Source organism: Ochotona curzoniae, unplaced genomic scaffold (genome assembly GCF_017591425.1).
Source record: "Ochotona curzoniae isolate NIBS_2020 unplaced genomic scaffold, NIBS_Ocur_1.0 contig_517, whole genome shotgun sequence".
Taxonomy (NCBI): Eukaryota; Metazoa; Chordata; class Mammalia; order Lagomorpha; family Ochotonidae; genus Ochotona; species Ochotona curzoniae.
Window position 1 is genome coordinate 7,909,960 of NW_024466454.1, and position 27,288 is coordinate 7,937,247.

General features: G+C 42.9%; 1 protein-coding gene across 3 annotated transcripts in view; it reads left to right on the plus strand.

Moving 5' to 3' along the window:
• RIC3 (RIC3 acetylcholine receptor chaperone) overlaps positions 1–27,288 on the plus strand; it is a 61,860-nt gene that overhangs the window by 22,731 nt on the left and 11,841 nt on the right. For 2 of the 3 annotated variants that reach the window (XM_040989166.1, XM_040989167.1), the window contains exons 2-4: positions 10,167–10,393; positions 11,419–11,494; positions 14,181–14,274. In XM_040989166.1, coding sequence (XP_040845100.1) covers positions 10,167–10,393; positions 11,419–11,494; positions 14,181–14,274 — 397 coding nt within the window. The remainder of the gene's footprint in view (positions 1–10,166; positions 10,394–11,418; positions 11,495–14,180; positions 14,275–27,288) is intronic. The other variant, XM_040989168.1, reaches the window with a different exon arrangement.

The following is a 27,288-nucleotide window of genomic DNA, read 5'->3' on the forward strand; positions in this document are numbered from 1 at the left end:
GCAGGAGTGGGGCGGTCGGGGAGAATCAAGGCAGCTTGCCTGCTGCTAGCCTGGCATTTGCTGTACTCCATGTTAGCTCCCAGGCTGAAGTAAAAGTCAGTGGGTGGCTGCAGGATTCTTTCTCAACTAGAACTGTGAGTGGCAGGGCATGAACGTATCCCCACCTTGTCCTGGTATGATGGTGTCTTCCCCAGGTGGCAGCTGGCTGCCAGGGTGTGTCCCTTCACTCTTTTTGATCCACAGAATTGTCCTGGTTTTGTTTGCTTTTTACTTCATTGTTGGAAATTTTTGTTAGTCCCCAGGCATGTTGGTTCATCTTTTATTTTCCTATCCTGGAGGTTAGTGTGGCTACGCTCTGCGTGTTCAGGCATCTTGGATCTTCATGAACTGTTACACTAAATATAAAATGCTCAGGGTTCTCCTAGGGTATAAAACATTGTTATTATCTAGCTTATGTATTTGATTACTGTGCAAATCCTTCCCCTCCTACTTTCGGAAATAGTAGTCTGTTTCAGTACATCTTTGATCTTATCAATAACCTCCTTTCATTCTAATACAACTCTTTATTATTAACCTCTTGCTTATTAATTCTAATATAGATTTCTTGTAGGCTCATGATTATTGAAATTTGCTTTTTTTCTAAAAATTTACTAGGGCTGGAGTTGTGGTGTTGCAGGTAAAACTGCCACCTGCGACATGCAGGATACTGGTTTGTGTCTTGACTGTTCTACATCTGATCCAGCTCCCTGCTAATGGCCTGTAAAAAGCAGTACCTAAAAGAAGGTACCTAAGTGTCCTGGATCCTGTCACCCACGTAGGAGACCTGGATGCAGCTGCTGACTTTGGTCTAGCCATTTTAACCATCTGGGAAATAAAGTAGTAGATGGAAATCTTTGTTCTGCTCTCTTTGTAACTTTCAGACAAACGGATACACTTTTTTAAAATTAATACTAAATTTTAAGATATTTGTTAGGAAGGCAGTATAACAGAGGAGGAGAAAGTGGAGAAGACGAATCTTCTGTCCCTTGGGTTACTCAGTTGCTGTAACAGCCAGGTCAGACCCAGGCAGCAGCCATGAACCAGGAACTGCATCTGGGTGTCCCATATGGGTGGCAGTGGCCCAAGCACTTGTGTCTTCATCTGCTGCCTTTCTAGGTGCTTTGGCAGGGAACTGGATTGGAAATGGAACGGTTGGGACTTAAACTGGCGCTCTGATATGGGATAGCAGCATTACATCTGGTTCCTTCACTCGTTGTACCACTAGCCAGACACTTAGCTTTGCTTTTTAAAACCATATTTTGTATTTAATCTCTTACTCTCATTTCTCATTTATCTACTCAACAAGGAGAGTTTTAAAGGCTTGCACGTGGAGCAACACTGCTGCTTGTGATACTGGTTATGTCCTGGCTAGTTCGTATTCTAGCAAACATCCTGCTAACGTACCTAAGAAGGCAATGGAGAATGGTCCAGGCACTTGGGCCCCTGCCGCTCAAATGGGAGACTCAGATGCAATTCCTAGCTCCTGGCTTTAGCCTGGCCCAGACCTGGTTTTCTCAGCCAGTAGGAAAGTGAGCCAGTGGATAGATCGTTCTCTCCTCTCCTCTCCCTTTTGCTCTGCCTGCCAAATAAATAAATATTAAAAAAAAACACGATTCTGCAAGTCAGAAATATGGTGGAGGAACATTCTATCCAGTGACATTCAGTAGAACTTGAACTGTAACTTGAGGAAGAAGAGGATAATGAACATAAATGGTTAGATTGGATGACTTGTTTTTTTTTTAAAAGATTTATTTTTATTATTTTTTCATTGGAAAGGCGGATATACAGAGAGGAGAGACAGAGAGGAAGATCTTCCGTCCGATGATTCACTCCCCAAGTGAGCGCAACGGGCCGATACTATGCCGATCTGAAGCCAGGAGCCTCCTCTGGGTCTCCCACGCGGGTGCAGGTTCCCAAAGCCTTGGGCCGTCCTCGACTGCCTTCCCAGGCCACAGGCAGGGAGCTGGAAGGGAAGCGGGGCTGCCGGGATTAGAACCGGTGCCCATATGGGATCCCGAGCGTGCAAGGCAAGGACCTTTAACCACTTGTGCCACTGCGCCGGGCCCAAGATTGGATGACTTTAATAAATGTTTTATTGAGATACAATTTGCATACTATTTAATTCACCCATTTAAAGTGTATAATCAGTCCCAGCTTTTCTACTTTCAAATCATCCTTCTGCCAATGTATGCACACCCAGTAACATTCGGTTCCTGTTATGTGGGAGACCCAGATTGAATTTTCAGGCTCCTAGATTTGGCCTGTTCTAGTTTGGCTGTTGTGGGCATTTGGGATAGAAGAATTCTCTCTCTCCTTGCCTCTCAAATAAAATGAAAATTAATAAAGTGTATAGTCAGTGGTTTTCATATATTGAGTTGTGCAGCCATCCCCACAGTTAATTTTAGAACATTTATTATTCTCCCAAAAGACCATATAATCACTTCTCTCACCCTTTCCTTGCTTCCCCCGCCCCCATCACAGCTCTAGGCAATAACTAATTTACTTTCTGTCTATAGATTTGCCTGTGTGGGCCTTTCATTGTAATGATGTTACTGAAAGCTTGGTCCCTGTCCCCAGCACCATATAAAATAATGAGGACAAAGTTTAAAGGTAAAAGAAGTTTAATGTATTAATACCTGAGGAGGTTGCAGCCTGTGGTCTCCAGTACAACTGTCATGTTTAGTGGGGATGGTTGGGCTTTTAGACTACAAAGAGGTTGGTGGCTGTTGAGCCAGGTGCTGAGGCTGCTTGTAGGGTATTTCAAATGCCAGTGCAGATCCTTGGGAAACTTGCTTAATGGTTTGGATTTATCACGCTAAGGGAGCTAGGGTCTTCTGTACAGCTAAATAGCTACAAGACATTATCTGTCTGCTATGCTTTAAGAGGCGAAGTATTGTAATATAAAATTACAGTGTTTAAAATTGAGATTAAACCTATTTCTCTTTCTAGAATTCATGCTTATTGTGTCCTTAGTTATTCATACTCCTTTGCATTTTGTTAGCATACATTTAAACCTCCAATCATGCTGACTGGTGAGGGCCAGATTATTTTTCAACTGCAGCTGCCTTTCTTGAGTCCAGTTTGTGGAATTTCCAAGCAAACATTATTTGTTTGAAGATGCCTTAGTCAAAAACCTCAGTAGTAATTTGCTTTCATTCATTAGAATGTGAAAAGGAAAAAAAAATGGGCCAACTGTGGCACATTGGGTTAAGCTACTATTTTGCCACACCAGCATCCCACATAGGAAAGTCCTTGCTGGTCTGCTTCCGCTGTAACTCTCTAATGTGTGTGGGAAAGCAGGAGGCAGCAGGAGGTGGCCCAAGTAGTTGGGCCCCATCACTCACATAGATGCAGTTCCAGGCTCCTGGTTTCAGTGCTGGCACACACTGGGCTGTTACGACTATTTGGGGAGTAAACCATCAGATGGAAGATGTTTCTATGCGTTTCTCTCTTCTTCTGCCCCTCTCGCCCCCTCTCTCTTCTCTCTCTGTTCTTCCTTTTTTCCTCCTTATTTGTTTGAAAGGCAAAAAGATATTTGGTCTGGTTCTTCATATAAAATCAGAGTTCATCCAAGTTGTAGTATATTTCAGTACTTCATTCCATTTTATCATCAGATGATAATCAGTTGTATGAGTATATCACATTTTATCGGTCCATTTGTCAGTTGATGGACATTTGGCTATTATAAAAAATGCTGCTGTGAATATGTGCATTTTGTAGATTTATTTTCGTTTGAAAGGCAGAGTTACACAGAGATAAGGAGAAAGGGAGAGAGAGAATACGAAAGGAGGGAGGGAGGCAGAGAGAGAGAGGATGAGAGAGAGAATATGAATGAGAGAATATTTTCTACCCGCTGGTTCACTTCCCAAATGGCTACAATGGCCAAAACTGAGCTGATCCAAAGCCAGGAGCCAAAAGCTTTTTCTGGGTCTTCCACTTGGGTTCAGAGCCCAAGGACTTGAGCCAGCCTCTACTGCTTTGCCAGGCCATAAACAGGGAGCTGGATGGCAAGTGGAGTACTGGGATAGGAAATGGCACCCAAATGGGACACCTGTGCCAGAGGAAGAGGCTTGGCCAGTTGTGCCAGTGCACCAGCCTCAATGTACACAATTTTTGTGTGAGCATATTCTTGGGCATATACTGATATAGGGTTAGATATCTTAACTTTTAATCTAGGTCCTTGCCCTCTACAGAGACAGATAATAATTCTATGAGGAGGCATGGTATATTGCATAAGTGATAGCAGGATTTATTTCAAAATGTGACAGTCAAAATACATGTGAATGTGGGCCTCCCATGCAGAAAAATACTTCTCATGAGTGGGCTACATTGTAGTCTCTGGCAAGAAGAGATCCCTCTCCCATCTCTACCTCTTTAATGAGGTGTAAGGGATGGTACCTGTATTGGGTAAACAAAAAGGTGGGGTCTTAGCATGTGTTCTTACCAGGACAGGAGGCAGGCCAAGACAGGCTGGGCCAAGGATTCACAGACGTGTGCAATATCTGCTGCTTGAAGGTGATCTGCTGAGAAGCTTGGGGAACTACTCTGTCAGGACATAGTCCTTGCAGGTGAGTGCAAGAACCGAGGCTGGACCAGCCCAGGCCAGGCCAGATTACAGTACCTGCCATGTGGGTCAAGTCCGGGGGCAGGTTGGATTAGGCCAGTTCAGAACACCCACTGGCAGATGTGAGAACCAGGGCGGAGTGCAGGACAGGCTGAATTGGGCCACAGCACCAGTCAGTTTACATTAGTGCTGAGATTGGGGGCTGGCTGGTTTAAGCTAGATAGTAACGGTTGCCAGCATAAGCTAGAATTGGGGGCAGTCCTGGCTGAAACAGGCTGCAACACCCACTGGTGAATACAAAGGTGAGGCAAGACATGCTGGGATAAGCCACAGCATCTACCAGCACTCAAAGACCTGGGTTGAAGGGCTGCGAGTCTGGTGGAAGGGATGTGGGGCCTTCCCTGCTGGGCCACTGCTCCTGCTGGTGAGCATGACAGCTGGGACTGGGGGCAGACCAGGCTGGGAAGGGCTACAAAGCCCATTGGCCTGCATGTGAACTGGGTTGAGGGAGAGCCAATCATGACTAAGCCGTTGTATCCACTGGTGCATGCATGAGCCAAAGTGAAGGCTGATAGGGCTTTGCTGCATCATCAGCTGGCAAGTGCTTGGAATGGGGGCAAGTCCTGTCAATCTAGGCTGCAGAACCACCCGGAAAGTGCAGTCTGAGGCTGGGAGTAGGCCTGATAGGGAAACTGAGTAACCCTCTGATGCGCTGCAGCTCCCACCAGTGAGCATGAGAACCAGAGCTGAGGGTGGACTTGGCTGGACAGGCAATAGCACCTGCTGATATTAAGTGTGGGTTGAAGAGTGGGGTCAGTTGGGCTGAACTAGGCTTCAGCACTGATGTGTATGGGAAGTAAATGGAATTCAGAATAGACTGGGTCAGTCTCCTGCACATACTGGCATGCATAAGAGCCAAGGGTGGCTCCTGCCATTGGGGTGGACCTGGTGGGGGTTGCTCCAACTAGACTGCAATTCTTGCTGGTGTGTTTGAGGGCTGAGTGTGTGGTAGGCAGCATTGGTCTTGGCCACAGCATCTATTAGTTTGAGAGCTGGGGCTGGAGACAGAACTGGCCTGGCAACTGCAACCACCAGTGTGGGTATAAGCTAATGTGAATGATAGACTGAGCCGGACCCTATGCTGGCAAGCACACACAGGAATCAGACCTGTGGTCACTTCACACCAGGTTTCTTTGGGGATGCTACTGTCCCCCTACCCCTGCCAACTGGACTGCTGTATTCAAAACTCCAACCATGAATCGTGGGATCTGTGGTCTGATCATGGAGTACATGTTTTAGAACTGGGCCTCATCAGTTCCTGAAGATGGTGCTATGGATCAGATGTACATGGGAGGTAGAGCAGTCCATTGGGGTTTGCAGAGGACATCCAGTACCATAGCAGAAGAAAGAGGGCAGAAGAAATTGGACAACTCTCCAGTCAAGCTTTGACAGCAAGTATCTGGGTGAATTGACTCTGAGGTGGACTGTGTCAGCCAGTGGACCTTGAAAGGCTTTCCTCATCCTTGGAACAATGAAATCAGCAGTATTTCAGAACTATCAAAACTACTTAATCAGTACCCTTGGAACATGCTCCACGTTGGGGATACTGGGGTGACATTGGGTGGCCATTCCCCATCCCCAGGTACTGATGCAGTTCAGATGCTGTGGGTGGCTCTCTCCCCTTGTCATCTTCCTTCCTCCAGATACAAGAAGAAAAATTGGAAACAGTTGTCTCATCCGCTTTGCGTTTTTCCTCAAACCTTCCCACCATATTTTCAACTATGTAAACATCATCAAAAGTAAAATTGAAAAAATGTATCATTTGGGACTTAATATGTCCATATGGAATTTAAATTCTGTGTAATCGTTATGACATCATGTCCTTTTGGTTTGGGTGAAATACAGGTACATCCTGGGACCAATCATCACCTTAAACTGACAGTTAAAGTGATGTAGCGCCAAATTCATTCTTTACTTTCTTGATGGTGTCCTTTGTATCAAAAAATAGTTATACATCTTTATACCATCACATTTACCTACTTGGTGTTTTTGGTGTTAATATTATGCTATACCTATAATCCAGTGTTACAAAGAGTTATAACTGTATTTCTTGACTGCTTCCCTACTACCTATTTTCTGTTCTCTATTAAATGCTGCTGCTAATTACATGATAACAAACTTTGGGACTATTTTTATAGCCACCACCTCAGGCACTTTCAGAGATAAATTATAATAAATAGCCTTTCTGCTGTTTCCTCAGGTCCTGGTTTCTCTTTGATAGGCACTAGATTAATACCTCCTCAAGCATTCTTCTCTTAAAATATCCCTCTCCTCCAGGGTTTGCAGTATCAGATGCATGTAAACACCACACAAGCTTCCCCCCTTTTTCTCCTGTTACTTTCCAAAATGGAACCAAACTAATTTGGTAGTTAGCCCCAGCTAATGGTTTCTTTGTTCTCAGCCCATTCTTTGGCACATGTATTCCGTCTATTCTCTTGGTACTGCTTTGTCTCTGCTCTTGTTGAGTCCCTTCAGTGATTGACTGACCCTGGTTGGCTGCTGTCTTTTCTGTTTTTGGCACCCTTCAGTGTGTAAGCATTTGGTTTCTCAGGTAATCAAATCCATGATACCCAGCTGCTGTTTGTCTTTGTTTTGGATGTATTGCTTTGTAAAAAGCATTGTTCTATGTGGGAACTACTGTTTCCATTTGTTTATGGTTCTCTTTCTTTCTCACCTATGGTACAGGCTGGAACATAATAGTACCTAATAAATCTTCCGGCTGACATCCATGCAAAAGTTTGGGGAGAGATGTATAATGTTTAGCTTCATCATGATTCTTCTTTTGTAAATGTGAAATAAAGCTTTGTATGTTAGTACCTTATTTTCCTTTTTTTCTTTGTTTAACGACAGGTTTCGAAGGCAATATTCTCAACTCACTGAAGTGTAGTTTAGTGTGTTACTCCAGATATTGAATCTAGTCTCTCCATTGGATGTTTTAGATTCTCTCAGGAGGAAAGTTAACTTCCTGGAGGCTGATGAGACACCTGTTTTTGAAGGTGCATAATAACTTCTCTCACCATTTAATATGCTGGGATCCTAGACAGTTTAAAGAAGACACCCAGAAAAAGGGACATGTGACTTGGTCTTTTTGTTTTTAAAGATTTAATTAACTTATTCTTTTTTTAATTAGGAAGGCAGATACACAGAAACAAGGAAAGACAGAAAAATCTTCCATGTTTTCACTCCTTAAGTGACCACAACGGCTAGAGCTGAGCCAATCCAAAACCAGGAGCCAGGAGCTTCTTCCAGGTCCCCTTCACAGCTGCAGGGTCCCAAAGCTTTGGGCTGTCCTCGACTGCTTTCCCAGGCCACAAGAAGGGAGCTGGATGGGAAGTGGGGCTGCAGGGATTCGAACCAGCATCCATATAGGATCCCGGCGTGTTGAAGGTGAGGATTTAGCCACTAGGCTATCATGCCTGAACCTTTGGTCTGAGTTTTCAAAGCTGTGCTTCTGGAAACTTGTTTTTTTTTTCCACTTAATCTCCAAGTCATCTGAAGTCAGTACTGGAAAGAAAACGAGGGTTATTGAGGTGGGGCATGGCTGAGAAAGGGCACAGGGCAGAAACAGCTTGTCCAGCAACTTAACTGTTACCCTCTCCTGCCCTCTTCCTGCCTTTCTACCTCAGGAGAGGACTAAAGGACTAAAGACAGTTAACCTGGTCAGCAAAAGGTAGATTGTGTATTACTTTGATCAGAGCCCTGAGTTCTTGGGAAGCTCTCCGAATAGAGGCTGACATTGAGATGTTAACTGCGGGGGCAGTTGAAGTGTTTGTAACTGCAAGCTAAGGAAAAGAATAAAGGTTTGGGGTGAAGGCCTGGTTTCATTGTCACACCAGAGTGTAATCTGTGTACCTCTGGTGATTGGGATCATTGAATAATAGGGCCTGTTTATAATATAATGTCACTAAATACCAGCAGATCATTAAGATGAATGGCTCTCTCATTTTTTTACCTACAGTGCATAAGAACTCTAACTTTCCCTTTCTGTCATAAGTCCTTACTATGATCTGCTATTCTTATTTTTGCCTTTCAAGTGGGTGTAATGTGCTGTATTTTACTCATTTGTCTTACTTTGAATTTAATCGTCTCTTTTTGTAATTTGCCATTTAAACTTCCCTTTCTCATCTTTCAACCCATTTTCTATTGGATTTCTGAATTGTTGACTCTGTTTCTACATTATATAGATCTAAATCCTTTATCACTTTCAGATATTGCTAATATTTCTCTTACTGTCACTTTTCTTAGTTCTCTTTTTGATATTTATTGAACAGTGATCCCTAATTTTGTTGAAGTGTAGCAGTGTTACACTTGATCCTTTGAGTCTTTTATGAGGTCTGTCTTCTTTCTATACCGTTGTCACCCAGTCGGTTTCTCATACAAGCCTGTTGACATGACTTTTTAAAGAGAAATATTTGCTTTCTTTTTTACTTGTGGCTCTCAGGAGGCTTGAGGTGTTAATATTCAGCTCCTCTTAATGAAGGGAAAAGTGCAAGAAAAAAGATGTACGCCCTTTTGCAAAGCCCTGCCCCTTTGCTCAAAGCTTGGGCCCCTTTGACTGTTTATTTTTCATGTGTCCCATCTTCTCAGCTCTAGTTGGTTGAAAGGGACGACTATCTACCCACACTAAATACTCAGCTGTCCTCTAAGGAACTTGGAGTAAGGGCTCGTCTTGAGGAGCATGCAGGTTAAGAGCTTTGCGTGTGACCATCTTCTGTTTGCACAAAGAAGCTAGAAAAATAATACACAGAGAAAACAGAGCGAAGCAAAGAAAAAACTTCATGGCCCCATAGAGAGTAAGAGAGATTAAGCTAGACTGTGAAGCTTGCTGTCCTAGATGGTGATGGCTTTCCAGTTTCTGGTTCTATTCTCTCTTGAGACCACACTGCATTTCCTTATCTGTGTTAGTTAGGGATAGCTAACTGCTGTAGCAGATAGACTCTGCTGTGTATAATGGCCCTAACATAATGGAAGTTTTTTTCTTCTACACAAAAACAGGTCCAGATGGCTCTAAGTCAGTGGGTGGCAGTGTTCTAAGGCTCTATGCCATATAGTTATCTAGGAAGTCAGGTTCACATAGGCTGTGCTGTTCTGAACACGTGACTTCCTAGATCTCCCTGGAGATCTGCATTCATCCTACAAAAGGGCAATAATCATGGATTGAATACATGGGAGATTTTATAGGCCAGGCCTTCAACTAGCACAGTCACTCTCATTCCTTTGGCTGAAATTCAGTCATATGACCACATTTCACTCTGGGGGCGGGGGGATGAGAAATGTGATCTCGTTGTGGACCCAGAAGGAAGACAAAATGGGTTTGGTGAGTAGCTAGATACCACCTTCTATTTAGTAAATGTGGAATACCTCTTTACCTTCTTAATCAAATTCAAGCTTTTTTTTTCTTAAACCCATTTGGGTTGGCTTCTGTTATTTGTACTTTAATACATGGGATGGTTTCATGATAAAATAATGGGAGAGATAAAGACTGACTCATTTACTTTCTCAGGAAAGCTGGGCCTATTTCCTCCTATGATGCATCATCACCAGGCGCCTTCAGATGGCCCGACCCCTGGGGCTCGTTTCCAGAGGTCTCATCTTGCAGAGGCATTTGCAAAAGCCAAAGGATCTGGAGGAGGTACCGGAGGAGGAGGTAGTGGAAGAGGCCTGATGGGGCAGATTATTCCAATCTATGGCTTTGGGATTTTTTTATATATACTTTACATTCTCTTTAAGGTAAGTGTAATCATCTTAATTATACCACACCAGTGAAATCTGAAATAATCACAATAAAAATCATTGTCTATATTAAAACCCTTTACAATTCAAAATCGCTTTCACATCTGTCATCTCTTTAAAGCCTGCCTCCTCTGTGTGAGGAATGTGGGCTAGCCATTATTTCAGCTTCATAAATGGGAATGTCAGCTCAGAGTTTAAGTGATTTGCCCCAGAATTCACACTTGAAGAGACAGAACCAGGAATCAACCTGGATCTTCTAGTTCTCCGAAACAGTGTAATTCAGATCCCAGAATAATTTTTATTGAATGTTCTTGTAAGCTGAAAAGCATGTGGTTGTCCTAATTTTATTGTTGGAATTTGCACAATGCTTTCTAAGTTGCCACTCTGAGGCCATATACCAATGATTGTGCTAATATGCTTCATGCCTCATTCTCCAACAGGAATTTGAGATTCTGTTTTTAGTATCTGCATTAATTCTCCTGGGACAGAACTGTCATGTCCTCAGACTCAGTCTGTTTCCTAGCTCTAGGGAGAGGCAGTTGGAGTCCTTTAAAAGCTTCAACCCTCTCCCCACTCTCACCCCAGTTCAATTCCATCACCACAGCAGCATTCGTAGACTGTGGGCCCAAGCACTGGAAAACAGGGGTGCTTTGCATTCCTGACTAGAGTAACGTTAGGGGAAATGAGTTTCTTCTTTCAGCCAGAGTGGAGTTCTATAAATATATACATAAATACATACCAGAACAAAACGAACTGCATGTCACCTGTTCATTGAGCAGGACAAGACAGATGACCTGAAGGGAGATATGTTTTCCTTATGTTTTGATAATATTTTTACTTGAAAACTTTGTCATCTTTCGGTGGCTTTCTTTATCTTTTGATACGTCTCTCAGGTGGTGCTATTTGATTTGACTTCTGACTTGATTTTTGTCTCCGAACCTTTTCCCTCATTTAATATGAGGGTTCCATGACTCTGAGATTCTGAGCTGCTGTTGATGTGCTGTGTCTCCTTCAATCCTCAGCTCTCAAAGGGGAAATCCACTGCAGAGGATCGTAAATGTTCTTCCGCCACAGCTGGAAACACCCACAGGAAAATTAGTAAGTGTCCCTTCTCATTACATTGCCAGTGTCATCGAGTTAGACTGCTGCAACACAGCCAGAGTTTGTAGTTGGTATGTCTAAGAGAATTTCCCAAAAGTTGCTACAAACCAATATCCTCCTTACCTTCTCTGGCATTTCCAAGTTTCCTTATTATGTTGCATTTTAAAGGAACCAATAGATACAAAATGTGCAACACTATCAGTTCATTTTTTTTAATGTATTAACAAATCAACATTTTGCATTTGAAGTGAGCCCTGGTTTGGAGACTCACATACTGTGTAGCAGGTATCTGTTTGATAGAGAGGAAAGGTGAAGCAGAGAAATCATGCCAAGTCAGTTATTAGATGTGGGTGAAAAATTTAACACTTCTGACTCTTGAAACATGATCATCAGGTATCTATTGCCCAGATAGAATATTCTGTTCTCTCTGGGGAAATACAGCATGGCTTTGTTTTCCTGTGAAGGTGTGTGGACTAACATGGATGTCAAGAAAAAGAACTGAGAAGTTGATGCCTGGGAGGAAGGACCATGTAAAAGCGTTGTGGGAAATCACGTCTGTCTGGCTGGTCATGGAGGAAGGGCTGGGAGATGGGAGGATACCCCATAAAGTTTGTGGACAGTGGAATTCATAAATAAGTTCGTTTTGGATCAGAGTTTTTGAAGTCTACACAATGAATCTTGTAAAAGTTTATGGACATATACATCATGAAAAATGAGGCATGGATTTCGAAGGCTAATATTAAGTGAATTTCATTTTCTGTGGAGTAACTTGAATAAGACATGGAAAAGCAAGAGGTCTTGAGACCTTGTAGAGATCTTGGTGTTCATCTAGAGCAGCACTGGGGAAGTAGCCTTGAAGAACATGCTAAGCCAGAAGACTGGTTGGTCCTGGGGGTAATGAAGCCTCATCAGAGCACTTATGACCCTAAGTGAATTAAGTGTGGTTGACCTCCCAAATCATCTGCCTCCTGCCCTAATTGCTTTCTGACTTACTCCTGGATTCTCAGCAGAAATAAATACCCCAGTCACATTTGCATCCTTTTTGGGAACCTTTTAAGAATGTGATTGGACATGCATCAATAAAATTTTTAAAGGTTGAGCCCAGTGCTGTAGCCTAGTGGCTAAAGTCCTTGCCTTGCATGTGTTGGGATCCCATATGGTACTGGTTCTAACCCCTGGTTCCAAAGCCTTCGGACCCTGCACCCATGTGGGAGACCCAAAGGAAACTCCTGGCTTGTGGCTTCAAATTGGTGTAGCTCTGCCCGTTGCAGCCATTTGGGGAGTGAATTAATGGACGGAAGATCTTCCTCTCCGTCTCTCCTCTTCTCTGTATATCTGACTTTCCAATAAAAATAAAAAATAATCTTAAATTTTTAAAAATGTTTTAAAGTGTTGTGAACTTTTTAAAGAATAGCAGTTCTGTTAGATAAAATGTTTAAACAGAAGTAAATTAAATGAACTTTTGAGAGCAGCTGTTGTAGTGATAGTAAGAATATATCAGTTTCTTATACTTTAATTGTAAATTATGCAGTAGAATTAAAATAACACATAGCCCGGACCTCCAGACACTTTATAGATTTTAACTGCATGCATGTATGTGTGTCCTGGAAGAATTAAAAGGCCTTTAAAATAGTACATTTTATAATAGCCCTCTAAATATATCTGAGTGGGAGAGTACCCAGGTATGAAATAGGAAATCTTCTTTGTCTACATGATAGACAGCAGTTTATTTCCTACTGCCCTAAAGTTCATTTCATTTTCTTACTGATTTATTTTTTCCTGTTCTACTTTTAGAGTTTTAATATTAGCTTCAATAGATCTGTGTCATCGCTTGTGAGTCAAATTGAGAAAGCCATGGGGAGACAGTCTGGCATGGCCTCTTTAGTATCAAATAATCAGGGTAGAAACTTTGGGCAGGGAGCTCCCAACCCTAGTTCAAGACTTCCTCTACTGAAGAAGTAATTTCGCCCCCCCCCCAAGATTTATTTATGTGAAAGGCAGAGTTACCAAGAGCAAGCAAGAGGGGGAGAGAGGCTGACCGACTGACCGAGCATCTGTTGATTCATTCTCCAAGTGGCTGCAACTACCGGAACAGGGCTAGGGCCAAAGCCAGCAGCCAGAAGCTTCATCCAGGTCTCCCCTGTAAGTGTAGAGAATGCCTTGGGCCGTTTTCTGCTGCTTTCCCAGGCACATTAGCAGTGAACTGGATCACAAGTGAAGTAGGTGGCATCCCATCTGGGATGCTGGTGCTGAAGGTGGTGGGCTTTACTCACTGTGCCACAGTGCCAGCACCAAAAGTATAACTTTTAAACTTTTAACTTCTACCAAACTGAGGTGCAGATAAAATACTGTTCGTTTCAGGGTCTCAGCTACTTTTATGAAAAGTGTCTTATAGATACCTTACCCTCCAGCATAATTTGGATCACAATGTATATGTTTGTCTTCTGCACTTTTCCTTTTGTGACTCAGGGGGTGATTTATGTGTCACTCATTTGATATGTATCCTGCAGGTGTTGGCAACCAGACCTGTGAACCCTCCTGTCCCACTTAGACACGCTGGAGAGACTAGTTCCCTCCAGGCTCAGATCTAGCCTTGATTATTATCAAGGCACAGCTAGCTCTGTGCATGAGAGGGATTAGGAAGTTGTGTATGACAGTTCTTTGATGCTTGTGCTTTTTTCAGCCAATTTTGAACTTGCTCAACTGCAAGAAAAACTGAAGGAGACAGAAGAAGCCATGGAGAAATTAATCAACAGAGTGGGACCTCATGGTGAGAGGTAGGCTTTCATTTAACTGAAATTAAGACTGCTTCCCATTTAGAAAATTCAGAATCTTTTCTCTGGTGCATACACTGCTGGTTTTCCTCTTACATAATTATTAACCTGTCATTTAAATTTTTTTTTTGGTCATTTAACATTTGCAATTTATCAGACAACCTCAGTATTAAAGTTTAGTGTGGGGTCCGGTGCGATGGCGCAAGTGGTTAAAGTCCTCGCCTTGCACGCCCAGGATCCCATATGAGCGCCAGTTCTAATCCCGGCAGCCCCGCTTCCCACCCAGCTCCCTGCCTGTGGCCCGGGAAAGCAGTCAAGGACAGACCAAAGCTTTGGGACCCTGCACCCATGTGGGAGACCCAGAAGAGGCTCCTGGCTTCGGATTGGCATAGCACCGGCCATTGCGCTCACTTGGGGAGTGAATCATCGGACGGAAGATCTTCCTCTCTGTCTCTCCTCTCTGTATATCCGCCTTTCCAATAAAAATAAAATAAATCTTAAAAAAAAAGTTTAGTGTGGTAAATAGGTGAATAAATCTTCAGAGTAAAGTAACTTTTAAAATTATTTTTATTGGAAGGGCAAAGTTTACAGAGAAAAGGAGAGAAAGAAAGATCTTCCATCCGCTGGTTCACCCTCCAACTGTCCACAACAGCCAGAGCTGAGCTGCTCTGACACCGGGAGCCAGGAGCTTCTTCCGGGTCTCCCATGTGGGTGCAGGGTCCCAAGGCTTTGGCCGTCCTCTGCTGCTTTCCCAGGGAGCTGGATGGGAAGTGGAGCAGCTGGGACACAAACTGGCACCCATGTGGGTTCTCAGTGCATGCAAGGCAACGATTTGCCTATTAGGCCATCATGCTGAGCTCTTGTAACTGGCTTTTAAGAAAGATAATTTTCTGGCTATCCAAAAGAATTGTTTTTAGTTTTTTAAAAACTTAATTAATATATATTAATTGTACATACTTATGGATAAAGTGTGGTATCCAGTACATGTATATAATCAGGTCAGGAAAATTGTCATATCCTTCACCTCAAACATTTATCATTTCTTTGTCTTGGGAACATCCAAAATATTTCTCTACCTGCTATTCTGAACTGCACAAATTCATTGTTGTCAACCAAGTTACCCTGATGTGCTGCATGGATCATGAGAAGTTAATTCTGTTATCCAGCTGTATTCTTGTACCTATTCTCTCTCTTTCCTCTCTCTCTCTCTCTCTCTTTCTCAACCACTCTTCTCAGGCTCTGGTAACCATGATTTTCCTTACTTTTTTTCTTCAAGATTTATTTATTTTTATTGGAAAGTCAGATTTACAGAGAGGAGAGACAGAGAAAGATTTCCATCTGCTGGTTTACTTCCTAAGTGGCTTTAATGTCTAGAGTTGATCTGATACAAAGCCAGGAGCCAGGAGCTTCCTCTGGGTCTCCCACGTGGGTGCAGGGTCCCAAGGCTTTGGGCTGTCCTCGACTGCTTTCCCAGGCCACAAGCAGGGAGCTGGGTGGGAAGTGGAGCTGCCGGGATTAGAACCGGTGCCCATATGGGATCCCGATGTATGCAAGGCAAGGACTTTAGCCATTGAGCCAACACGCTGGGCCCCGTTTCTACTTACTTTTGTGATCTCAACTGTTTAGCCTCCACATATAAATGAGAACATGAAGTACATGTCTTTCTGTTCCTGACTTCCCTTTACATGTCCCTCATGTTTATTCATGTTGGTGCAAATGACAGGATTTTCTTCTCAACATTGGGTCTGTAGTATAGAACACTATTTATCCATTTATGTGTTAATGGACATTTGGGTTGATTTCAGATCTTGGATATTCTGAGCAGTGCTGTAATAAATGTGGGAATGCAGACATCTCTTTTACATACTAATTTCATTTGAATATATACCGGTAGTATGGTTGCTGGGTTATATGGCATCTTTTTTTTTTTTTTTGAAGAAAGTTTGAGTGACACAGACACAACTACACACATACACTCACACACACAGTGAAATCTTCCATCCATTGGTTCATTCTCTGAAACCTATGATGAGCACAACTTGTCCAGGCCAATGTCAGCAGCCAGGAGGCTCCTCCAGCTCTGCCATGTGGGTGGCATGGGTTCAAGTACTTAGGCTGTCATCTGCAGTTCTCCCAGGCACAGTAGAGGGGAGGTGGATTGGAAGTGGAGCTGCCAGGACTTATACTGGCAGTCTGATACGGGATGATTTTGTCACAGGTGGCAACTTATTCCACTGTGCCATTGTGCCAGAAGCCCGCATACTTTTGGCACGATAGCTGTACTAGTTTGCATTCCCATCAGTAGTGTGTGAGACTTACTGGCATTATTATCATTATTGTTATTTTGCCTTTTTAGTAATAGTCATTCTAACTGGGGTGAGAGATACTTCATTGCAGGTTTTCACACTATCCGCTTGAAAGACAGACAGACACACACACACACAAGGAAAGATAAAGAGAGATACAACCAGACAGATTTCCAGTCTGTCATTGCAATACCAGGAGGTGACCAGACAAAAAGCCAGGAATTCAGAACTCAAAGTTTCCTGTGAAAATGACAAGGACCCAACCAGTGAGCCATCACCCTGGAGTCACTAGCAAAGTCAGGACCCAAATGGAGGCATTCCAATATGGGATGCAGTGTCCCATGTGGCTTAATCCCTACACCAAATATCTCAGCCTCTCTCGTTGTAGCTTGGATTTAGCTTTCTCTGATTACTGTTGTTGAGTGCTTTTCATGACTTGCTAGCCATGTGTATATTTGTTAGAAATTTCAGTTTAGGTCATGTGCCCATTTCAAAATCATATTTGTTTTCATTTGTTGCCTAGTTCATTGCAGGTTCTGGTGTTAGTTCCTCATTGGATGATACCTTTTCCATTGTGGATTTTTTTCTCTTTGTCGATTTTTTTCCTGTGAAACTTTTTAACAGATTTATTTTTATTGGAAAGGCAGATATATAGAGAGGAGGAGAGACAGAGAGAAAGATCTTCCATCTGTTGGTTCACTCCCCAAGCGTCTGCAATGGCTGGAGCTGAGCCAGTCTGAAGCCAGGAGCCAAGAGATCCTTCCAGGTCTCCCACGCGGGTGTGGGATCCCAAGGCTTTGGGCTGTCCTCCACTGTTTTCCCAGGCCACAAGCAGGGAGCTGGATGGGAAGTGGAGCTGCTGGGACACAAACTGGCACTCATACGTCAGTTTTGATACCACTATCATGCTGTTTTGGTTACTATAACTTTGTAGTATGTTTTGAAATCAAACATTATGACTTTCACTTTTGTTCTTTTTGCTCAGGATAGCTTTGGATATCCAAATTCTTATGTGGGTCTATATGAGCTTTAGGAAATTTTGGTTTTGTATGTGTGTGTGTGTGTGTGTGTGTGTGTGTGTGTGTGTGTGTGTGTATTTCTGTGATGGATTTAAGTTTTTTAAATAGAGATTTTATTGAATCTTTGAATCAGTTTGGGTAGTAGCAGTATTTAATGGTATTCATTTTTCAGTTTATCAACATGAAATTTATTTCCTTTTTGTGTGTGTGTGTCCCCTTGAAATTCTTTTCTTAGTATTGTATAACTTTCATTGCAGGCCTATTTCACCTCATTGGTTAAATTTATTCCTAGGCTTTCTTGGGTAGCTATTATAATAAGGATAGCTTTTCTGATTTCTTTTTCAGTGTGTTGATGGTGTATAGAAATGTCACTTGTAAAAAATATTGTATCACATAATTTTGCAGGAATTTTCATAATTTTCTGTAGATTATATGATGTTATGTACAAAAGCAGTGGTTTGGCTTCCATTTGGATTTACTTTTTTCCATTTTGTTGTAAAAGATAGGACTTTACTCTTTTTTGTGGTTGTGTATTATTCCATAGCACATATAAATCATATTTTCTCAGTCATCAGTTGATGGAAATATGGATTGATTTCATATTTTGGAAGTTTAATTCTTATATATAAAAAACAGAAACTCATGAAATGTTTTTAATACTACAGTGGTCTCCCATATTTAGTTTTATTTTACATGATTTAATTTACATAAAGTCAACTATGAACTGAAAATATTACATGGGAAAATCCAAGAATAAACACATGACAAGTTCTAGGTAATTTATGTTACTATTTTTAATATCACTGTGCTGAATTTATAGATTAAAATTCATCGTTTTTTTAAAGAAAACATGGTATAGGATCCGTGGTGGTGCGACATTTACGAGCACCAGCTGCAGTGCCACCATTCTGTCGGGAGTGCTGGTTTGAGAGCCAAGTGATCTGCTTTTGATTTAGTACCCTGCTGATGCTCCTGGGGAAATAACAGACAATATCCAAAGTGTTTGGGTCCTTGCCATGCACATGGGAAACCTTGATGATGGAGTTCTTGGTTTTGACTGGCCTGGAGTGGCTGTTGTAATTCAGGAAGGTGAACCAGTAGATAGAAGAATCGTTCATTCATATACATTCGCTCTTTCTGCCTCTCTCTCTCTCCCAAAGCAAGTATATACAGGGCTTGGTACTTAGTGTGTGCTGTGTCAGGCCTTCACTGTGGACTTGACACATGCTACCAACTTACTGTTCGTCTATTACACTTGTGTAGATTTTCCCATCTGTGTTTTTTATTTTGCCTGGAGTGCTCCTCTTCTGAATGCATGTGTATTTTGACTCTTGTTTATCTTACTGACCTCAGCCTAGCTATTTTCTATGAAAGTTCTTCCCCAAATCACAGAACTTCACTAGTTGTTCTTCCTGTGGGCTCTCATGCCATCTGGATTTGCTTGATACTGTGCGTGTCATATTCTTGCTCATCTTTTACCTTGTCTGTCTGCTCTCGTGCCCTGTAGCCTTCTTGAGAATTGTTATCATTCAGGCTTGTAGTCCTTTGTGTTGGCACATTGATGGCATCAATCCATGTTGGAAAAAAATGAATGAGGCAGGGGCCCGGCACGGTGGCGCAAGTGGTTAAAGGTCCTCGCCTTGCACGCCCGGGATCCCATATGGGCGCCGGTTCTAATCCCGGCAGCCCCACTTCCCTTCCAGCTCCCTGCCTGTGGCCTGGGAAAGCAGTCGAGGACGGCCCAAAGCCTTGGGAACCTGCACCCGCGTGGGAGACCCGGAAGAGGCTCCTGGCTTTGGATCGGCATAGTATCGGCCCGTTGCGCTCACTTGGGGAGTGAATCATTGGACGGAAGATCTTCCTCTCTGTCTCTCCTCTCTGTATATCTGCCTTTCCAATAAAAAAATAATAAAAATAAATCTTTAAAAAAAAAAATGAATGAGGCAGATCTAGAGAAGCTACTTAGGGTTAAGAGTATCTTCCAGGCCTGGTGTGGTAGCCTACTGGCTAAAGCCCTTGCCTTGTGCATGCCTTGCTCCCATATGGGCACCAGATCTAATCCCGGTGGTCCTGCTTCCCATTCAGCTCCCTGTTTGTGGCCTGGGAAAGCAGTGAAGGATGACCCAGTGCCTTGGGATCCTGCACCTGCGTGGGAGACCTGGGTGAGGCTCCTGGCTTCTGGTTTCAGATTGGCTCAGCTCCAGCCAGTGCGGCCACTTGGGGAGTGAATCAGTGAACGGAGGGTCTTTCTGTATCTTCTACTCTTTCCAATAAAAATAAATCTTAAAAAAAAAAAGACTATCATTCTTGGTACCCATTTGCATGTACAGCTCTATACACTTGTCAATGCAAAGATTATTAGTTGTATAAGTAATTGTATCTAAGGGAAATGAAGTGTGCTGTAGCAGCATACATTAGTTTTCTATGCTCTTGAAACAAAAGACCATAAACTTAGTGCATTAAAATATTATACACTTAAAGTTCTTAAAGTTATCGTAAAGTATCTTAAAGTTTTTCACTTAAAGTGAAAAATCCATTCCCTTCTCAAGGCCCTGTGATAGAAGTTGTTTCTTTGCCCTTTTTCTCAGCTAATAGGGTAAATGTGTGTAGAGGTAACAGGTGGGAGAAAAAAAAAAACAAAACAGAAAAGCTGAAACAAGTTCTTTCGGTCATGATTGCCAGGCTGAGAAGCATGGCCTATGTTATCCTTGTGGTGGGGTGCTTCTGAAGGCATTTTGAAGTGAAGTGTAAATGATATAGTATGTTTAGAAAATTTTATAGCAACATGTAGATTGGCTTACATAGTAGAAGATGATTGGGAAAGTTTTAGCAAAAGGTGATCAGTCAGAGTGGGAAAAGAGGGGCCAAATTAAGGCGACCTCATGGGAGGAAAAACAAGCCTGTGATTGCATGAAGATTCCTTATGCAAGTAACTAACTCTGGCTAGCAAAAATTTGGACTGTGTGAGGGCTTGAATTTTCTTGGGAAAAAAATGTGGGGTGATTCACAGTATCAAAGGGATAGATGAACTTTCAGGTTTCAGAAAGGGTGGTAACTAGAACCACTCTAGAGATTTTAGGGACTAGAAACAATCCTGCTGTCAGAATGAGCACGGGCGCGCGCGCACACACACACACACACACTGTGTTACACAAATATTTGGTTCAGTCAGGCTTCCCTGTGTTCAAGATTTAATATTTAGAGACAATATAGTTACCCTAATGTGGGTCCTGTAACTGAAAACCATAGAATGGGATGGATTGGGGTTATACAACCACTCTTTAAGGAGAAGTAGTGGAATAAATGACTTTGTCCTAACCTTTGCTTTCTGAGTGGAGAAGAGGTTGGTTCTCTCAAGAGAAGCTACTGCCTAGGTCCGAGTAGAGAAAGGGAAGGAAGACAGAAAGATGAAGCAGAGGGCCTGGGCTGAGGCATGTTGGGTTAAGCTTCCATCTCTAGGGCCAGCATCCCATATGGATTCCAATTCTATCCCTGGCTTCTCCACTTCTGATCAAGCTCTCAGGGTGAAGCTGTAGAAGATGCCTACTTGACCCCATCCTAATCAGAGGCCCTCTTGGACATGGGCATGCATCCCCCAGTTATGTAAACAATATGTAAAAATGAAACTAAGGAGGATGGTCCAAGTTCTTAGGACCTTGCAACCCATGTGAAAGACCTGAAGAAGTTCCTGGCTCCTGGCTTCAGTTTGGCTCAGCCACAGCTGTTGTGACTATCTGGGGAGTAGTGAGCCAGTGGTTGGGAGATCAGTCTCTTTCCTCTTCCTCCCTCTCTTCTCGTCTTCCCCTCTCTTTCTCCCTTTTTTCCCCCTATTTCTCCCTCTTCCTCTTTGTTTCTCCTCCCTCTTCCTTTCTTTCTTTCCTGTTTGAAAGGTAATCCTATCCTTTCAATTAAAAAAAAAAATGAGGCAGGGCCCAGCACAATAGCCTGGCAGCCAAAGTCCTAGCCTTGAATGTGCCTGGATCCTATATGGGCGCTGGTTCTAATCCCTGTGGCCCTGCTTCCTATCCAACTCCCTGCACTGGCCTGGGAAAGCAGTGGAGGACACCCCAAAACTTTATGACCCTGCACCTTCATGAAAGACCCGAAAGAGGCTCATGGTCCCTGGCTTTGGATTGGCTCAGCTCCAGTTGTTGTGGCCACTTGGGGGAGTGAATCAATGGACAGAAGAGCTTCCTCTCTGTCTCTCCTCCTCTCTGTATATCTTACTTTCCAATAAAAATAAATAAATCTTTTTAAAAATGAGTCAGAATTACAGCTCCAAGTAGAATTATGGCATTAACCAGGATATAAAAAATAGAAAAGGAAGAAGAAGGTTACTGAGACTGTGAGCAAAGTAACAAAAGCAGTAGAAAATTCATGTCGTGAGGTCAGAACAGAGGACTTGGATTTGAAAATCATTTGGTTGGGGGTGAGAGATGAAAGTCTTGGACAAAGATAAGATCATTAAATTCTTTTTTTAAAAAAAAAAACCCTAAGATATATTTTGGGTTTTCTTTATTTTCTAAAAATGTACTTGTTTGTTTGAAAGGCAGAGCGACCGGAAGAGGTCCTGTCTGCTGGTGCTCCCCAGATACTTGCAGTAGCTGGGCCAGGCCAGGCCACAGCCAGGAGCCAGGAGCTCAGTCCATGTCTCCCGCGTGGATGGCAGTGACCCAACTGCTTGAACACATCACCTCTGTCTCCAGGGTGCTCATTAGCAAGAAGCTGGAGTTGGGAGCAGAGTCCACACACTGTGATGTGGCATATGGGCCTTGCAAACAACATCTTAATCACTGTTTGCCCTGATATCACCAAACGTTTGAGACAGCTGCTGGTCTCATTATGTTCTAGGTGTGAATGATCTTACTAAAATGTTTCTTTCTATCTGTACCTATCTCCTGGATTGAGAACTTGATGCTCCTCACGGTTTGTATCATTGACAAGTCTAGTGAGGTGATTTCTCAGCTGGGGTCTTTCATTTTCCTAGCATCTAGAAATCTGCCATTCTGAGCCTATCCAGGCTTGTTTCTGCAGTTGCAGCTGAGCCACATGGGACCTGGTTTACAGGGGGTGAATTTAAGTTACTTAAGGTTTCCCATAATAACAAGACATCTAAGTGGACATGCCCAAGAAATACGTTTGAGTTGGACCTATGTGTGAAAAGTCAAAGTTAGAGTTAGGGCATGTATCTGTGTGATGGCTTAATCTGTATTACTGAGTTGGTATCATTAAAACCATGATTATGGGGTTGGTGTTAAACCATGGTCTATAATGCCAGCATCTCATGTGAGCATGGGTTCTAGAGCTGACTGCTCCACTTCCAGTTTGTGAAAGCAGTGGAGGATGGCCCAGGAGCTAGGCTCTTACACCCTATGGGGTATCTGCAGGGGTTTCCAGGCTCCTGTACCTCAGTGTGATCCTCACCTGGCTGTTGCAACAATTTGGGAAGTAGACCAATTGTATTCTTGTCCTCCCTCCCCACCGTCCCCCCCTTCTCTACTTTTACTCTCCTCTGCTTTTACTCTAACTCCAGCTTTTCAAGTAAGTAAATCCTTAAAGAACATATGATTGTAAGAGTGGAGAAATAAGGAAATTTCAAGCAGAGGATGGTATAGAGAAGCCAAGGAGAATGAAATGTGAGAAAAAACTCATGACTTAGTAGTAGTACAATACTTAAAGTACAGACTTTGAAGCACAGTTACTGATGAGTTTTCCAAGTTTTGATGAAATGATGGGATAAAAACCAGATTTTAGGGAAGTGGAGGAAAATTGGTGGTGAGGAAGTGGGGGCAAACTAATCAGAATAATGAAGCATGTCTTGTTTTTAATCTTTTAATAAAGTATTGTATGATAGAATTTAAGGGACTCTGGAATTTCCTCTTCCTTCTCCCGAAAACCTTCTCCCACTACTGATTTCCCCGACATTATTACAATAGTATAGTCCTTCATGAACAGTCATAAGGCCGTAATTCTATTATTAAGTGTATCTGACATTGTAGGTATGGACAGTGGCAGAGTCCAGCATCCACTTGTTAAGATATAGTTAACAGTTTCATTGGGAGTCCATCTTAGATTTAGAAGTATAGATGCACACTGCCCTGTATCCTCACATCTGGATATGATAGACTCTATTACATAGTTACTATATATCCCCTTAAATGAAAAATCATAAAGCAAAATCAACAACACAGAAAAATGGAATTTTTCTATTCTAAATATTCTATTCTAATATTCTAAAAATGGAATATTTGGAATATTGAATAACATGCTACTGAATGACCAATGTGTTGTTGAAGAAATGAAAAAAATAGATGCTACAGGATGACCTATGTGTCAGTGAGAAAATCAATGAGAAAACAAAGGTTTTTGAAGAAATAAAAATAAAAACAAATATCAAAACCCATGAGATATAGCAAAAACAGTATTGAAAGGGACATATATAACATCAGGTGCTTACAAAAAATAGAAGCATCTCAAAAGCTCCAATAATGCATCTCAAAAACTTATTTTAAAAGCAGGAAACAAGAAATGATAAAAATCACAGCAAAGTAAATGGATTTGAAGCTAAAAAAGTATGAATTGCAATAAGAAAGGGCCATTGTTTAAGAAAATGAGCAAAATAAACTTAGCCAGACTAGCAAAGAGAAGCAAGAGAGGAAAGCCAAGTAAAATCAGAGCTGAGAAAGAAAACATAACACACTAATAAGGTGATCTCTTCTTGCTGAATGGATCGTCAAAGGATCCATTTTGTGGTGTCGTTTTTCATCATTTAAAATATTTTTTCACATCAAAGTCTATGTTGTCTGATGTTAAAAATGGTTAGACCATTCTGTTTTTTCTTTCCATTAGCCTGGAATATTTTTTTCTATCCTGATGCTTTCAGTTTCTGCATATCTTTGTGAGATGTGTTTCCAGTAGGCAACAGATAGATGGGTTTTGTTTTTTGATCCAGTCCATTAATCTATGATTGATGAGTTTAATCCATTTACATTCAGAGTTAATATCAATAGATAGTAATTTGGTCCCATTATTTAGCAGTGGATTGTTCATTGCATTGTGTAGTCTTCTTTTATTGTTTTATTGACTGTCTCCTTGTTTGCCTTTGGGTTTTGTAGGTGCTGTTCTTTTTCTCTGTCAGTAGAGTATCTTTAAGTAGTTATGGTGGCCAGAGCTGAGCTGATCCAAAGCCAGGAGCCAGGAGCGTCTTCTGGGTCTCCGGTGTTGGGAAAGGGTCCCAAGGCTTTGGGTCATCCTCTGCTGCTTCCCAGGCCACAAGCAGTGAGCTGCATAGGAAGTGGAACAGCCGGGGCATGAACAGGCATGCATATGGGATCCTGGTGGCTGCAAGGCGAGGATTTAGCCATTAGGCAATCATGCGAGGCCCTCCACTGAATTTTTAATTTGCTCCATTATGTCCTTCATTTCTAATAATTTGGCTTGGTTTTGTTTTGGTGTTGCTGTTTCCTGTGTGTATGTGCTTCTCATTGTTAAGAATTTTAATAACAAGTTTTTAAATTCTTTATCCCCCTTTTCTTCAGTGATTTCCTGTTAGCTCTAAGGTTGACAAAGGTTTCTGCTCGTTTAAGGGGGGAGGCATCAGTAATATTCATCATGCCTCCTTTGGGCCGTCTTTGCCTGCTTTCCCAGGCCACAGGCAGGGAGCTGAATGGGAAGTGGAGCTGCCGGGATTAGAACCAGTGCCCATTTGGGATCCCGGCGTGTTCAAGGCTAAGACTTTAGCCGCTAGGTCATGCCGCCGGGCCCAGTGGAGATGATCTTGCTGGAACCTGCTGGCTCTTAGGTCTGAAGGCCACCCGGCCATATTTGATTGGAACACATGGGATACCAAGTCAGTGCTATTTTTAACTGTGAGACCAGACACAAGCTGAGCTGGAAGTGGCTCAGTGCATGTGTAGCTCGCTGCTGTTCCTGCAGCCCCACAGCCTTTTCCTCACCACACAAAATGGCCCTCAGTGTGGCACTGGGCGGGGTCTGGGTCTGCTGGCTACCTGAACCTGCCTTGGGGTGGAACCTGTAGGATGTCATGTCAGTGCTGTTTTCCTCATGGAACCAGTGCAATGCATCCAGCTGGAAATGAGCTCACTCCTGGCTTAGCGCATGCATGGCCTTTTTCTCAGTACATAAAATGGTGCCCAGTGGGGCACTGGTGGGGGTCTGAGCTATGAAATCACCCTGTTCCTGCACCCTCCTGCTTGGCTTCTGCCACTCTGCTTCCGCTTATGGTAGAATCATGCAAATAAGGAAGATAGGCGGTTCTGTGCCTTGGCTCACCTCCTGAGCTCCCAGTGGCTCCCCTTCCGACCTGGTCACCGGTGGAGCTCTGATCACTGGCCGCTGCCAGGATATTTGGTCACTGCAACACCACTCCACTGTCTGCTGCCTCCCCGTGTCCACAGGGTGTCGCTCTGCCATTGGCCAGTGCTCTCCTATGTCCATGGTTTGCACCTTCTGTACTTGACCCTGGCTAATGATTTTCTGTCCGTCTAAATGTGCCCTTACTCTCTTCTGCCGTCTTGATTTTCCTCAAGCACTTTTGATGATCACGGCCCTGTGCCTGAATGATGATGAACATGCTGTCACTGCCCCCAGCAGTATGGAACCATGTGAGACAATCAGAAATCCCCAAGAATGTTGGTTACAGTAAATTCAGAGGATGTCACAAGGTAGACCTTGATGTATTGTCTAGTGCATGATGTGGACAAAATAAGTAAACCTGTTCAGAGTTAACAGAAGATGAATTCTCTGAGAAAGTTCTGGAAAGGTTAGCCATTCTATTAGTGAAGGGCTCCTGATTTTCTGTGAATTGGTAAACAGTCATGACGGTCTCATTGGATGAGCCTCAGAATGCCGTGCATACAGTCTAGAGAAGCAATATGCAGCTGAGGGCAAGAGCTCTGATAAGCAGCTGGGCTTGTCTGGTCTCCCACAGAGTGGGCTGTTTTCTGAGAGTGAGGGTTATATGGGCATAGGAGCTGGGGTGAGGGGAATACTAAGGCTGTAAGAGACCCGTTATGTCTAGTATTCTGGCTGAATGTGGGACGGGCTGAGTTGATGTTTTTATTTTACTCCAGCAAGGTCTGTGGAAATGTTGCACCTTCAGTCTCCTGAGTTTAGGTTTGGGATGGAAGTACCTTTTTTTTCTTTCCCCTATTAGTTATTAAAGCTAAAGTTTGTTAGACTGATTAAAAAAGAAATGCAGGTGTAGAAATAGCTGGTTGGAAACATAAATGTACTTCTATGAGAGTAGTACGGGACACGTTAGCTTTCCTTAAGCTTCTATCAACTCAGTGTTCTGGGTGGTGGGAGGAACCCAAGTAGCTTCTGTTAAATTCTACCGCTGTGTAAACTGGTCTCAAAGCAGACCGTTCTCAGCCTTCTCACTAAGGCCTTGTCTGTGTATCATGTGCGGCAATGCTTCCCTCAGAGAAACTAATCATACTATTGGAGCCCCATGTTATATTTTTGCAGACATTTGCAAAAGTCACACAATTAAATTGGGACTCATACCAGGTTTAATAAACTATGAAACTAGAACACTGCACTTCAAGAATTGTGAACGGGCCCAGCGCGGTGGCGCAAGTGGTTAAAGGTCCTCGCCTTGCACGCCCGGGATCCCATATGGGCGCCGGTTCTAATCCCAGCAGCCCCGCTTCCCTTCCAGCTCCCTGCCT